This window comes from Leuciscus leuciscus (assembly GCF_965113295.1).
Source record: "Leuciscus leuciscus genome assembly, chromosome: 1".
Taxonomy (NCBI): domain Eukaryota; kingdom Metazoa; phylum Chordata; class Actinopteri; order Cypriniformes; family Leuciscidae; genus Leuciscus; species Leuciscus leuciscus.
The window spans coordinates 78,928,416-78,945,190 of record NC_138725.1 but is presented as its reverse complement, the minus strand read 5'-3'; the positions used below and the strand labels follow the sequence as shown (position 1 = coordinate 78,945,190).

At 37.2% G+C, this 16,775-nt stretch overlaps 1 protein-coding gene and 1 long non-coding RNA gene across 2 annotated transcripts in view; one reads left to right on the top strand and one right to left on the bottom strand.

Moving 5' to 3' along the window:
- proza (protein Z, vitamin K-dependent plasma glycoprotein a) overlaps positions 1-16,391 on the top strand; it is a 50,973-nt gene extending 34,582 nt beyond the window's left edge. The window contains exons 7-10 of the mRNA XM_082186378.1: positions 424-539; positions 2,799-2,913; positions 5,728-6,053; positions 14,096-16,391. Of these exons, the coding sequence (XP_082042504.1) occupies positions 424-539; positions 2,799-2,913; positions 5,728-6,053; positions 14,096-14,302 (764 nt within the window). The 3' untranslated portion in view covers positions 14,303-16,391. The remainder of the gene's footprint in view (positions 1-423; positions 540-2,798; positions 2,914-5,727; positions 6,054-14,095) is intronic.
- LOC309512863 lies at positions 6,808-14,089 on the bottom strand. Its single transcript, XR_014211202.1, has 2 exons — positions 9,646-14,089; positions 6,808-7,220 (listed from the first exon to the last, which is right to left on the bottom strand). It is a non-coding gene; the product is annotated as an uncharacterized lncRNA (long non-coding RNA).
- Positions 16,392-16,775: the final 384 nt, after the last annotated feature.

Sequence of the window (16,775 nt, the reverse complement as noted above, 5' to 3'; positions counted from 1 at the left end):
CACTGAATGTCCCACTCTGACATTCGCAATTTCTGGGGACGGAAATAAAATAAAGTCTCATTACACGATAATTCCAAGGCTTAGTGGGATAAAAGTAACTTTATTATTTCTTACATCTATCTTTAACAAAATAGTGAACTAAAAATAAAAAAATGACAACAACTGGGTATTATTCAATCTATATTGTTCATTACACCCCTTATGGACAGAAACTGTGGAATCGCCCTGAACTCTTGACTCAGAAGCGCTTCTGCTCACAGCATCTTACGCATGAGTATCCTGTCTCACACATGTGAAGAGACTTCTTTTCATCTGGAAGTCATTTCAGTAATTCCACTCCATATTTACTCCAACAAAGCCATGTACTAAAAAGGACAAGCAATACCAGATGGTTTCTGAGTAAATGTGTACTTCTGTTTTCAGTGTCATTCCCATGTGGAAAGTTGAGTAGCTTGAGCCAGTGGGACAGACGTCAGTCCGCCAACATACAGTCAGAATATGAAGGAATCGCCTGTGGCCCGGAGGAGTGTCCCTGGCAGGTGAACACACTACTCTTCATCACACTCTTCATCCTCCACTACTCTTCATCCTCAGTGTTTTAGTCATGTGTTTCCCTCAACACTGCCCATGAAATATCACAATCCTCTGTTCAGATTTCTATACTACAGCAAAAACACACTAACCTAACTAATATTGATTTAAAACCTTATTAAAAAACAATCAGTCAGTAATAAAATAAGAACAAATAGTACAATTACAAGCAATAGCACAAATAAATACAATAAATCAAATATAGCCTCAAGCGGCACATGTGGAGGATTAGAGACTCAACTGAAATGTACATTATAATGTGGTTTTTACAGAAAAATCCATCTTGAATCTTCACAAAAAATTAGGGTTTGCTTATAATATGCATGGGCTCATATTCAACATTTAAACTGAAATGAATCGCATGTCATAGGATGTCACAGGACAATTTCAAATGAATGTGAAGATAATTTTCAGCTCAACTTTTATTTATCTGAAGCATTTATCGTAAGGCCCTTTTCATTTTTATAATTTATTTCTAAATATGCTTGCAGTTTAACGCATAAGTGTTCGTTTTATTATTCATACCACAACAGTAAATGCCTTTTATAGAGATTTTATAATATATTACAGTTAAAAATAAACAAAACTGTCTCTTCATTTCAAATGGACAGCATCATATTTAATTGTGTCCGGCAACTTGAGAAAAATATGTTTTATTGGGTTTAATTAAGTTAATTAAACATTTAATGATCTATAGGCATTTTACAGATTTCTATTTACACTAATTATATAAAACTATACTGTCAGTACACCATAGTTACACAAATTAACTAGATCTAGGCATTTATATCTGTTCAAAGGGATGGAAACCGTTATAAAAAGATTAGTCACAATTATTTATACAGCGCTTTTTACAACACAGAGTGTTTCAAAGCAGCTTTACAGAGATAACAGGAAAATAATGCTACAAAGTTTGTTTCCAGAAGAAAATAGCGTCACAGTCCAGTTTCATTTTGTTGTAAAAAAAAAAAAAAAAAAAATTAGGTTAATTAGGGTTATCCCTCTGGTGCTCTTCGTGTGTCGGAATGTTTTATTTATTTCAATGAAATAAATGACTATATTTTAGTTTGATAATGTTTTTTTTATTCAATATCTTGTATTTTTAGTACTACATTATATTTGCGCTGTATTTATAATCCATTTATTCACGTTTTGAGCATAGACCTGAAAAATTTATTTCCAGCTTAAACTGTGGTAAATCTTGAATGCTTTAAAGCAGACTTAAGTTGGATTTCTTTTCAAAGACGACACTTGGCAGATTATTCCTGACGTGAAAAAAAGTGAACTTAAAAAAAGTTACAGAATTTTACGTTTATTGTTATGAAAAATGCACAAAAATACAATTTACATTTTTTATATGAAATCTATATTTTCAAAATCACGTTTTACTCTAAAACTGAGCAAATCAAAGCCATAAATCTAAACAAGTTGTGCTCCAAATTGGAGCCTGATATCTCAAAAAATTAGCTTTCAGTGAGATTATGTTTGGCCACAGTACCAAATGCTTCCACTAGAGGAAATCAGTCTCACATTCATTTCCAGTGCGCTCATTTTTGACCGCGAGGAGCACAAGTGCGACTATTTTATTCAGGACCATTTAACCTGTTCGAATCATGACCATGATTTTTTTTGTGTGTGTGTGTGTGTTCACGCAGCAAGTGCTAAAACCTTTACCAAGTTTTGTACCATTCCAATGAAGTACCAAATAATAATTATCCTGTGGCTCCCTCTAGTGAAAAACTGGAAAATATGTATTGCACATTGAGAGTATAGCATAAGCTAATTTGCGTCTCGGGTCCCTAGAAAGGCTTTTCTAAAAAGAAAGCTGCTAATCATAGAATAAAACTAATACTGCATGTCATTTATACACATACAAATACATACCTACCTATTTCAGGTCATTTGACCTGTACCTATTTTAAGGATGCTTCCAACCCTGGCATGAATAACTAATTAAAACAAACATTTCTTAAATTTAAAAATGCGTGCAGTTCTGGATTATTTTAAACCACCGCTTTACCTTCAGTGTAAAATACTTTATTTCACATACTGCTTTAAACTCATTTGGCAACATGTTCCAGAGTTAGGAGCCCTTTACAGAATAGGCTCTTTATCACTATATTATTCATCCATTTTCTGTGCGCACACAAAACAATACTCACATTTACACGCGGTTGTCACTCATAAGATGTTGTGTGTTTGTGAAGGCAATGCTGCGTCAGGGGTCGACTGGTTTCTGCAGTGGGGTCGTGTTCAGGGAGAACCTGGTCCTCACCTCAGCCCAGTGTGTGAGGAAGTACAGCGACTTCCAGGTGGCCGTGGGTGAGTTCACATTCAAACACACTAAGGCACACCTACATTAATCCGGATACATTTGAAAACAGCGTTTTCGTTTAAATACGTCCACTAGGGGTGTAACGATACATCGATATGGATCGATGCATCGATATAACGTCTAACGATACGATGCATCGATTCCACTCTTAAAATATCGATATACACCTTTATTTTGACACTCCACATTCTCACGTAACATCCTTCCGCCAAAGCGCACATTTTTGTTTACTCACCAACCGCCTGCCGGTGTGTCTTTATAAATTAAATCTCCTCATCTGAAATAGACGCCTGACAAGACTGACTAAACCCTACGTTTTTTCACAAAAGCCGGTTGTCCGCTGTCAAGGCATCGCGAGTTCATGTTTTACAGAGCAGAGACAAGCACTCTCACCCTTGTTGGTGAACGCGAGTCCGTTTTAGCTACTCAGCGCGCAGTATTCAGGTCAGATGTCACTTTGAAAAGACGCGCTGGCTAAGAGGAGTTTCGTCAAAGCTGACTAAGTGATCGAGGGTGGATAATTTCAATGAACTCGTGATATCTTCTTCAGGGCGTAAAAGGAAAATAAAACCGGAAACATTTTCACAGAACCTTACTAAAGCAGTTCGTTTAGTGGTGAGAGAAAAGCTCTCTGTATTGCGTGTAACGTTACGTTATCACAACAACAAAGTTTGTCAGGCGTCTATGTCAGCTGAGGAGATTAACGTTACGAAGATTAACCGAGTGTTGTATTATTTATCATAGCAATTACTTGATTTTGTTTGACTCAGAGAAATGTGAATCTGCTCTGCAAAAAAAAAAAAAAAAAACTTTTAACATATTAAAGCATACTTTCAATTAACTTTGATTTTGTAATTTACCTGTATTTAAGTTATTATTATTATTAATCAAAACAACCCAGCTGCAGTTTGATTGATATTACTTGGAATGCACAATAATAATAATAAAAAACATGATTTATGAAAATGAACAAGAACGGAGTACTTGCAAATGACCTCTTCTGTTGTAAATGGGTGTGCAATTTACAAAGAGTTTAATTAAACATTCATGTTATATATTTTGGTTGCATTTGTGAGTTAATAAAAACGTAACTGGTTGTGTGAACATAATATCTAAATATCGATTAATCGATCGATATAGCCCTGAATCGAATCGAATCGAATCGTATCGTAGAATTTTTTGAAGTATCGGCAAATATCGTATCGCTGGCTGAGAGAATCGATATCGTATCGTATCGTGATGAACTGTCCGATTTACACCCCTAACGTCCACACTGGCGTTTACTGACGTTTTAGTGTGGATGAGAAACTTTTGGAAAACGCCTGAAAACACTAAATTCTCCATTCAGAGAAAACTGAGATGATACTGACAGAAAAATAAATAGTTATCGTACAATTCTTGAAAATGTATATTTTCAACAACAACAAAAAACTGCAAGAAAATCAAAGCCATAAATCTAAACAAGTTCCAAATTTGAGCTTGATATTTAAAAAAATGAGCTTTCAGTGAGATGTTGTTTGGCCGCAGTACCAGACGCTTCCACTAGAGGAAATTCATCTCACATTAATTTCCGCTGCGCTCATTTTTGACCGCGAGGAGCAGAAGTGCGACTATTTTATTCAGAACCTGTTTGAAACATGTCCATGATTATTTTGTGTGTGTGTTCACACAGCAAGTGCTAAAACCTTCACCAAGTTTAGTACCATTCCAATGAAGTATAAAAACAAAAAAACAATCTTATCTGTGTGTGATTCTTACAAGGCCTTAAAGGGGTGGTATAATGCCCTTTTCACAAGACGTAAAATAAGTCTCTGATGTCCCCAGAGTGTGTGTGTGAAGTTTTAGCTCAAAATAACCCACAGATATTTTTATATAGCATGTTAAAGTTGTCACTTTTTGAGGCTGAGCAAAAACGCACCGTTTTGTGTCTGTTCCTTTAAATGCAAATGAGCTGCTGCTCCCGGCACAGGGGGCGGAGCTTTAACAGCTTGCACTCAAACAGACATGCACTGAACATTTCAACAACTTTTAGTCTTTTATGACTCTAGAAGAAGTGACAACATGTAGAAGCAACAGGACGTTTCTGAATGGTTAGTTGATGAATTTATGTAGCTTATGTGTAGTTATCTTCTAGTCATTGATTAGCATATTGTGTCTTGATAATCTATAAATTGTGTTCCGGGGGCGGGGTTTATGTAAATTCTAGGGTTGGTGATGTCACTATCCCGGGAGGAAGCTTGTTTAGTCTCTACCAGCCGTTTGTTGTAGTCCTTAAAAAGCGATTTCTTTAGAAGCAAATATCTCCCTTTGCTTTGAACTTTGAGAGTTGTAACTTTGCAGATGTTGTTTATGCTCAAACAGCAACATTACACACTAACTAAAGTTAAAAAAGTGAAATCATAATCAACCACCCCTTTAAAGGTGCTGTATGTAACGTTTTCACTCTACTAAAGCATAAAAAAAACATAATATGTTTGCATATATTGAGGAAACATGCTAAGTTCACACACTCGTGTCTCAGAAAAACACTTCCACAGCCAGTTATTTTACTTGAAATGTGTGTTTCCAGGCTGGAATGTTTGTTATTGTTTTGGTCTGTGATGCTGCACGTTGCCAATTTTCATTGTCCATTGCGCTCGTTCCTGTTGCGTGTGCTTAAACTGGCGACCCGTGTGAGCGTCGAGTCCGAGGAGGCGGGGCGGAGAACAACGATCTCCCATATTTTGATTTAGACTTCAGTACCTATGTTGATGTCATTCTTACAGACTGCAGGTTTAATGTGAGTTTTGTAATCTCTGCAGGGAAGAGGCTGAGCTCGTTTGAAGCCGGAGAGCAGACGCTCCACGTGAAGCAGGTGCACATCCACCCGCTGTACGCCGAGGGCCAGCCGGACAACGACCTGGCCGTGGTGGAGCTGAGGGAGAGGATCGTCTTCAAGAAGCTGGTTCTCCCGGCGTGTCTCCCGGAGCGGGACTTCTCCGACAGCGTGCTCATGGCCGGAGACTTCATGGGGGTCGTCACCGGCTGGAGGGACGTCCCCGGGGAAACCGGGTTTCAGGGGAACCTCATGCTAAACCACCTGTCCTACGACAAGCTGCCGGTTTGTTCCCAGCGCCACTCCGGACAGGTTTGTGTGTGGATACGTCAGGGTTTTATGGAGTTGCAGGGTTTCCCATTTCACAAACTGTTCTCTTATAATCGTACATTAGTACAATTGACCTATTGGTAAGCCCCGCGCCCTTAGTTACTGTTGCTATCTCGGACAAACAAACAGTGTTGCTAACTGTCTTACAATGACAGCTGTCAGTGTGAACCTTGTCCCAAGGTTTGTGATAAATTTTGGATACAGAAGGACCACCACTCGTCAAGGAGCATTCAAGTGGGACTTATGGAGGGATATATAAAAGATTTTAAAATAAATATGGTACGTAAAACGATTAATTTGGAAGTGAGGGTTTTCAGATCACAATGCAAGCGGGAGAAGCCTCATGTTACGGTCGTCACAATATCAATATGGTCAGATATTTATGATGAAGAAGAACCAGATCGAGTACAAAAAAATCCAGCCAGTCATTGATAATCACGCCCCCATTAAGAAATTGATGATTAGGAATTGTAGAGCATCCTGGATTGATAATGAATTAAAAGATTATATGACTCAGAGAGATGAGGCTAAGAAAACAGATAGACAGAAATATTGTAAACTGAGGAATTATATGACAAAACTTAATCAAAAGAAAAATAAACAATATTATGTACTACAGTTAAATAGGAAAATGAATGATGGGGAAAAGCTTTGGCGCACAGTAAATAGTATAATGGGAAGACATACTTCTACACAACCTACTTCGATGGACTGTGATGGATATTTTTATTACAAAACCCAAAGAAATTGCTAATTATTTGAATATTATTTTGGTACCAAGGTATATAGATTGAGGAAAGAATTATCATATGGAACAGACAATAACTTGACCATTTCTAACATAAAAAAAATTATATGAGGGGTTAAACATTGTCATTTTGAGTTCAGTGAGTTAGAAGTAGAAACGGATACTAAGTTAATAAAGTCTATATGTAAGGATAAACAATCAGGGATAGATAATATAGATGATAAATTGATCTGAATTGCCATAGATTATGTTGCGGCTCCAATCTGTCATATATAAAATGCAAGCCTTACACGACTAACATTTCCACAGGCTTGGAAAGAAGCAAAAATCATTCGATTGCCCAAAGATAGGAAAATACCATTCAGTGGCCCTAATAGCATCCAGTATGTGTGTTACCAGCGCTAAGTAAGATCTTAGATAGGGTTGGGTATTGGTTGGGTTTTATCCGATACCAGTACCTACTCGGTATTTTTCAAACGGTTCCGGTGCTTAAACGGTTCTTAAACCGGTACTTATGAAAACGAAACCGCACACACTTTATCAAAAAAAATAATACCTGTGTGTGTTTTCTGAAAAAGATTTTCTGATTTCTGATAAAATAAAAAATTGTGCTGATGTAGCCGAAAACACTTAAGTTAAGATCAAAATGTTGTCTTCTCATATTATTTATATATATATATATATATATATATATATATATATATATATATATATATATTATAGACTTTTACAAAACAGAGAAATATCTGACACTGAGCAGAAATATTTAACACACATAGTATAGCCTCATATAAATATACTTGATATACTTCATACTTGATATGCAAGATTTGCAGTTGGCATTAAAATACTAGGCTTACCCGAAGAGGAACACTGCAGCTGAATTTGAACTTTAGTCAAGAGTGTCAGAGGTTTTGGGTTCTAATCCGCATTCGTAGGTTTTTTTTTTTTTTTTTTTTTTTTTTTTACCGATTATGCTCATCAGTGGTTGTATATCAAGCAGGGACACTTTGTGTGCATTATATGTTGTGATTTCACCAGAACGAATAGATATGAGGCGCCGTCTAGGGCCTAAATCGAACTTCATTCACGCACACATAAAACGCTTGCATCCACATATACTAAGTAGTCACTAGGGCTGGGTACCGAACTTCGATACTTTTATGGTATCGAAAAAAATACTCCAATTCTATGAGTATCGAAAAATTCTTTATCTTTCGGTGCCAAATTTCGGTTCCATCTGAGCGCGTAAGCGCAAGCTTATCTGTCCTCTCTGCATATTGACAAAGAGCGGAGCTCCGACCCACACACACACGGAGAGGTGCGGACGGATTAAACTGTTTGCAGTTTTGCTGAAGTCACAGAGAGTCACGGTTGGTCTCAAGTGTGGTAACAGTTTTTTAAAACTTCACGCAGACAGCGTTTGCTGCGATATGATATTAATTTAATGGCGAGCAGAAAGCGGTCGCGGTGCTGTTGACGTTACACTTCCTCTTACTAAACAAGCAGCCACAATGGTGTTTTCTCTCCCCTGATGACTGACTGACAGGCAGTCATTTTATTAATGTTAGGCTATGTCTACATTAATCCGGATACATTTGAAAACGGCGTTTTCGTTTATAAACGCTCTCCGTCCACACTAGCGTTTTCAGGCGTTTTCGGACGTTTCAGTGTGGATGAGAAACTTTTGAGAAACGCCTGAAAACGCTTAATTCACCTTACTGCGCATGTGTTAATCCCCACCAAAGATCACTGATATGATTCAGATGGAAAAATAAATAATGAAGTTATCGCGCAATTCGTCTGACAGGATAATTTTATTTAGTAAAATATCTCACCATTCACTGATGCGGTCCAGGTCGCACGCAGTCACCGTATGTTTGGTCTAAAACGCAACTGCTCTCATGTATTGCCGCGTTTTCAAATGTATCCACTATGGAGTGCGTTTTCAAAAAAGCTTCATTTTCATTAATAAAAACGCCGTCTCCGTGTGGACGGAAGGCCAAAACGGAGAGAAAAATATACGTTTTGTGGACATGCTAAGTGAGTAGTTTTACCAGATTTTTTATTTTATTTTGATAACTGTTTTGATTCACAATTAAGGTGGAAAATAAAAGCTTTGTGTTTAATGTATTTTTGTTGATGTTGAAATTAATTTGAAAACATATGGTATCGAAAAAAGTATCGTTAGGAATCGGTATCGAAACTGAGGTATCGAAATTGGCACCGGATCGAAAAATTCTGAACGATGCCCAGCCCTAGTAGTCACACATACATACTGCTGAATGCTCCAACTATATGAAATGCACAACGTCACATCTAAAGTCGCTCACGTCGCGCACACACACACGCACACACGCAAAGTCTAGACACACGAGACGCGAGGAACTCTCCGCGCACATACTCATCTGAGACGCGAGCACACACACACACAAACTCTCCGCGCACATACTCATATAGACGGCACCTCATAAATAGATCGATCTCTGCAACGTATTGAAGCGCGCGTCCGAGTGAAGAAAGTGCGGTGTGCGCGAGCCACAAGAGAAAACACTGTATCCGCGCCACTGATCGCAGCGGCAACGAGCACTTTGATCACTTGATTTAAAAAACACAGTTCAGCCCTAGATCGTCTCTTATTTAACAAACAATCTAAATGAATGCTCTGCTGGTTAACTGGATATGTTTTGTTATTGGATCATTCGTGCCGCGAGATGTTTTATATAGGGCGGTGAAAAAAGTCAGGCACCGAAATCAGGCACCGAAAGTTGCGTTCTTATTCGGTCTCGATACTACCGTTTACGTCGGTTTACCGGGTTTCGGTACCCAACCCTAATCTTAGAGAAGGCAGTATTTGATCAAATACACGGTTACTTCTTAGAAAATAATCTGACAACATGTGTTCAGCATGCTTACAGAAAGACACACTCTACATGCACAGCTTTAGTGCAAATGACGGATGACTGGTAGAGGGATTTGGATAATAAAATGATATGTGGAGTGGTCTTATTAGATTTTACAGCAGCATTTGATCTTATTGATCACAAGCTTCTTCTGGAAACGTTGGAGTGTTATGGGTTTAGACCTTCAGCAGTTGCTTAGATGGAAAGTTATTTAGTAAATAGATCGCGAATAGTATTTTCTAATGGAAGCTATTCAGAGAATACGAGAGTAATGTGGAGTTCCTCAAGGGAGCTGTCTAGGACCACTCATGTTTCCAGTTTTGCTAATGATTTGCCTCTCGTTTTAAAAAGTGCTAAATTAACAGTGTATGCAGATGATATTACAGTATGTGCGTCTGCACCAACATCTGCCATCTTGAAAGAGGAGTTTGATACTATAGGAAAGTGGATTTTAGAAAACAAACTGATACTTAATACATCTAAAACAAAGAGTATAGTATTTGGTTCAAATCATTCTTTTAAGGTTTGAACCAGAGCTTAGACTATACATAAATAAAGTTATTGGGTATCACCAGTGGTTAAAGTGGGATTTGGCAGGTGGGGGAACCCTCAAATTTTGTGTAGGTGCAACAGGGGAAAATGACTCACCGTGGGACTACATATTGAGTATCGTGGTATAGCAATACTTTTTGGGACAAGAGTGTCACTGTGGCACCATGTATCACACCACAATATGGAACACAACCTTGTTTTTCACAATGTAAATTTAAACATAAAAATGTGAAGTCCAAAACGGACTCAAATGAGAGGTAGTTAGGGGGGTTCAGGGGCGTGCTCCCCCGAGAAAATTTGGATTTCTCTGACCTACATATCAGAGAAATAGGGCTCTCTAGGGCTTTTGAAGGCCAAACAAATTTATAAGAAATGTATCAATTTAAAACCTTGTCATTAGATTATTTGTCAATACCTGCTCTCTCCTCATCTTCATCTTTCTTTTTCTCTCAGTCTCCTTATCCTGCCCTATTTCTCCCCCTCCTAAAGCTGAACGTTGACACTGATAATTGTCGTCTGTGTCAGTGAAGAAAGTAAACAAAGGCTCAACTGATATTTATATGTTTTATAAGTTAATTTACTCAAGGCTACCAGGAAAGCTGTAGCCTAAAAGTCAGTATTGCCAATAGGAACCTTCTACAAGCTTTGGAATTTGAAAACGTCTGTTTTTAAATGTTAAAAGTAGGCTAATTTTAAATAATACAAATGATAGTCTACGTTTAATGCAGTTGGTGGAATTGGCAGACGTTCCCTTAGGCATCATGCGCTGTGGAAACGCGTCAAAGCATTCTCAGGTATAAATATAATATAATAATAAATAATAAAATATATTACAAGGGAAAACAAATGTCTGGCGAATATCGAATCTAAAACTAACTTTACCACCGTGAGTGCATTTCACGCATTAGTAACCGCTGGCGTTCAGCGGGGAGGGGAGGCGTGAACCGGTGTAGATGCACTAAAATCAGACAGGAGAACCGTGACTGAGAACATAACGTCGGGAAGCGTGTTTGGGAATGCGGGGCCAGGGGGTGATATTCAGTTTTGATTTGATGAATGATGATTATTATTGAATTTGATGAGAATGATTTGATTTGATTGATTTTAATCTATTTATTTATTAATTTATCTGAGGCATAATTTACCGTTCCGGCCCACTTTAACCCCTGGGTATCACCCTTGTCTTGGTCAAAACATATTGGTTAATAAAATGGGTAAGGTGTTAGCTAATGAAAATGGTATTAGGTACTCTCTTTTTTCACAGCTGGACTATTGCCAGATCATTTGGGCTAATGCCACCAAAAAAAGATTTAAGTAAACTCCAGCTAGTACAGAACAACACTTGCTCTACAATGTCCATATGGCACAAATATTAACAGCATGCATCTCCATCCTAATTGGTTAAGGGTAGGAGACCGGATGACTGGGGCAATTTCATTAGCAACATGGAAGGTTTTACAGTATAAACTCCATTGGATCGTACAATCAATTAAAATGCAGTTTAGAGTCGTGCACATATGCCACTAGACAGGCAACAGAAGGCAGATCTTCACTCCTCAAAGCAAACACTAATGTCCTCAAACGTACAGTAGTATATAGGACAATGAAAACATGGAATTCTCTACCATTGTCATTCATTAGAATAACACGTTAGTTGGATGTGTTATAAGTGTTAGACCTTAGACATTACTTGATTTGTTATTGACAGTATTTTAATGTCTTTTGTGTATGTGATAATAAATAATGAATGTTTGTATGTGTTGTGTGGACCCCAGGAAGACTATGTGCTCTTGGACATAGCTAATGGGGATCCAAATACATAAACAAAAAATATATACAACAATAGTGGATTTAACATTAAAATGTACCTTCTAATGTTAAAACGTATGTTTTTAATGCAACTTTCACCCTTTAAATACTTTGGTCAGTTCAAGAACAATTTCTGCAATTTATTTAAAGAATTAAAAGAGCGGTTTCATGTCCATGTTTTGTTCAACTGGTTGAGGTTGATATGGGATTTAAGAAGTAATTAGTAATAAGTGATTACAAAAAGTTAATACTTTATAGAGAGAGTAACCTAATTAAACAGTTGAAGATGTAATTAATAGCTAGTAATTAATAATTTTTTTAGAGCAACTTACCCAACACTGGCTCTCACCCACTTTCGCAGTACATTCACAGCAATCCATTACATTACACATTTAAGGTAATCTGACTACTTTTTGATTACTTTTCGATTTTACTTTTGTCCTAACTCGTTTATCACACTGAATTGAATAGGATAATGTTGTACAATATTGATAGAAAAAAATACAATGAGAAAGAAAATATATTCTATTCTTTGTTATCAACAACATGACATGCATTAAATATCACATTACGTCAGGGTATCCACGACTGGGGTTCGTGAGTTTAATGAAAAGCTAATAATCACATCATTAAAATAAAAATAAAAACACTTACTAAAGAAGATTAAAAATATAGATATTTTATTTGTTTACCTGCATGTCATGTGACCATTAACTGAAATCAGAGAACAGCGAAATTAATTGTATTATTTTATTATTATTATTACTGACTTAATTTTATTATTGACCTAACTATAAAATATTTGTGCATTTTAAAGTGTTTGAAAGACAAAAGCCTCCCAGAGACAATAATTCACGGTTAAACGACTCAGAACAAACCCCACAGACCTGGAAGAGCTTCTGGACGGATAGACAGGACCGTATAAGCAGGAAGCTCTTTTAGAAAGGAACATTTGAAAGATAAAAATGTAGTAGTAGGGAGAAACAATAAATTATAATTAATTTACTGCCATTGTGAGAATAAAATGTTGTTCTGATCCAGCTGGGGATCAAACTCAGGTCTCCGGTGTGTGTGTGTGTGTGTATGTGTGTGTGTATGTGTGTGTATGTGTGTGTATGTGTGTGTGTGTGTGTGTGTGTGTGTGTGTGTGTGTGTGTGTGTGTGTGTGTGTGTGTGTGTGTGTCTGTGTGTGTCTGTGTGTGTGTCTGTGTGTGTCTGTGTGTCTGTGTGTGTGTGTGTGTGTGTGTCTGTGTGTGTGTGTGTGTGTCTGTGTGTGTGTGTGTGTGTGTGTGTGTGTCTGTGTGTGTGTGTGTCTGTGTGTCTGTGTGTGTCCTTGATGCTGAAACTCAGGTCTCCGGTGTGTGTGTGTATGTGTGTGTATGTGTGTGTGTGTGTGTGTGTGTGTGTGTGTGTGTGTCTGTGTGTGTGTGTGTGTGTGTGTGTGTGTGTGTGTGTGTGTGTGTGTGTGTGTGTGTGTGTGTGTGTCTGTGTGTGTGTGTGTGTGTCTGTGTGTGTGTGTGTGTGTGTCTGTGTGTCTGTGTGTGTCCTTGATGCTGAAACTCCGGTCTCCGGTGTGTGTCCTTGATGCTGAAACTCCGGTCTCCGGTGTGTGTCCTTGATGCTGAAACTCCGGTCTCCGGTGTGTGTGTGTGTCCTTGATGCTGACCACTCCACCACTGGAGGAATTTGAATATGAATACAATGAGACCACAAAAGTCTGAGTTCTACCTTTGTCTCTTTACTTCAGAGGGAAAAACAAAACATGAGTAACAGTCTTAGGCAGCGCTTTAGATGAGTGTGTCACAGGGTAACTCAACTCCCCTCGGGAGGCAATCCAAAACAGAAGAGATCTCCTTTAACATCAGTCCAGAAAGATATTTATCCAAGAGTCCTCAGTCCACGAAACATTCAATCCAAGTGGAAAAAGAGGTTTCTTGCAAAGTTGAAGTTGAAGCAAACTTATTTAAAGTTGTTATAGTGTAAATGACTGACTTGTTTTATTTTGTCTCTAGGTCACCAATAAGATGGCTTGTACACTGCCTCGATCTAAAGCGGATTGTGTGTTTGGATCCGGCAGTCCTGTGCTCACCCTGTACCGAGAGGTGCTGTTCCTAACGGGCATCATCAGCCAGCCCCCGGGAGCCGACTGCCGGAGCGGATACGTCCTACAGAAGGTGTCCCGCTTCCTGCCATGGCTGAACTCCTTCATGACGCCCTAACCAGAGAGAAAACCATACGCTTCACCCGTGTTATTTAAGTTCATATTACCCTTGTTTCCACTTACAGACTTTATTTTACAGTGTCCTTGTTACATATGTAAGGTACTTATCATAGTAATAACAGTAAATTATGCATAATCACATGCAACTAACCCTCAACCAAATCCTAATGTTCTTAATTAATATTACTCAGTTCTTAATCCTCATCCTTCCTCGCATCCTGTAACAAATCTTTCACTCGCGGGTCAAAATGACCCAAAGCCCTTAAATTATCCTTTTTTTTTTTTCAGAAAGCTTATTTTATTTAATTTTGATAATATTTTTTCAATTTTTTAATGCAATTTTTGGGGAGATTTATTCTTTTATTTACCCTTAAATTACTAAATTACTTTGTATTTATCATTTACTGATCAAATCTAGTAATTTAAAGGTAAAAAAAATATATATATATATATATAAAAAATTGCATAAAAAAATAGAAAAATAATATTTTTCTATTTTTTTATGCAATTTTTTTGAGATATATATTTTTTTTATTTATCAAAATTAAATAAAATAAGCTTCTGGGGGCAAAAAAAAAAAGTATAATTTAAGGGCTTCGGGTCATTTTGACCCGCGAGTGAAAGATTAAATTACTAGATTTGATCAATAAATAATAAATACAATGTAATTTAGTAATTTAAGCACATTCCTCACATTCTTTCAACTTAAATTCAAAATAGCACAATTTAATGCATAAACCTTATAATTCAGCTCAAAATATCTTACATTGGGAGTCTTTGCCGACCTCTTGTGGGAAAATAAATGATATAACATGATATTTTATGCCTCTTGCCACTAGATGTCCTTATAGCTCTGTATGGAGCAAATGAGCTGTTCCTCTGGGTCCTAAAGTCAGTTACTTCAGTGTGCATTCAGATACACATGTAGACATTTTAAAATCCTTTTTTGGTACATTTTTTGCATTTTTAGGTTTTTCTGTGTGTGCTGAAACCCACGAAACCTTGAATCCGTTAAAACATTTTTTATGTATTCGTGGTTCAAGTGCGACAAATGTCATGGGGTCTTGGGTCTTGAACACAATAAAAAAATAGAAATTCCTTGTCAAAATGACCCGAAGGAAGGATGAGTTAAATATATAATTACACTGTAACAATGACAACCCTGTATGCTTATTATACTTATACCTATATGTTTATGTAATAATTACAATAATTTCGTAAAAACTAGGAACTAACCCTGAACCAATCCCTAAACCCAATCTGAACCCGTGTAGTTAGCTTATATTATTCAGCGCTTTCTTGGTAAGTACACATACTGTAACATAAAGTGCAACCCACATAACTCATGGTGTTGTGCTCAGCCATTCAACACATTATAAAGTACAGCAGAACGGGTCAGATTTGTGACGCAGCTTCCCCTGTTTTATTAGGAGAGGCAGACTCTTCGTTTTCTCTGAAATAACATGCACTGATAAATATTTCTCAATAACACAGCGAATGTGTATGAATGAATGGGTCATGACATTCTTCTTTTTTAATTATTTAATTTTCCCTCACTTATGTTAGTTAGTTTTTTGTACCAAAACACTTAATTAGTAATATACGGCCATTGCATAACTAATGAGCATGAAAAGTGCAGATGGAATAAATGAGGAACTAATACATGTACTTTTTTGTTTTTGTTTTTTTTAAGCTTGACTTTGGGACAGCTATTCAGAAATATGTAAACGGGTGATGTTGAGGAACCTTGACTATGCATTTTATCATATAGATACTTTTGTGATTCTGTGGATAAGTGACTCTTCGCCATAAATATAATAATAATAAAGAGAGAGAGAGATAAATTTAGAATCACGATTTTCCCATGATTCTGAACAGACGACTAAACAAAATGAGTGATTTACTAGAGGTTCTCGTATTTAAAGATGTTTCGTTTAAAATGTTATTTTAAAAATGAATTTGAATGAATTCTTTTCCTTTAATTGTCTAGCGCCTGTAAACTGTTCGTGTCTTAAGGATTGTCTCACAGGTGCATGTGCAATTATTGAAGCATGAAAAACCTTTCCAATAAAGATCTGTAAAGCTTATCTGGAATTTACTCAATTGTCTTTGAAATACACTATCCTGAGAAAGGGACCTATCATATATATATATATATATATATATATATGCAGAAAAGATGATTAAGACACAACAGATGTGTTTAATAGTTAATTCAAAGTCTTTACGGGCGCCTAGAGAACATGTCATCCTCTTTTCGTCTGAAGGGACTGTTTTGTCTGATTTGCAATCACCTGAAAAAGGTAAGAATTATGGCAAGTGACAAGCGTTTCAAGAAGTATGGGGTCCGTGTCTCAGGTTTCTGATACCAGGTGACACACACAACTTGTGCGTTTATTGTTTGGGCGAAGAGCACGCACGATCAGCTCTTGAGAGACCTGATTGTGCAGAATGTGAGAGTTTTCCTCTTA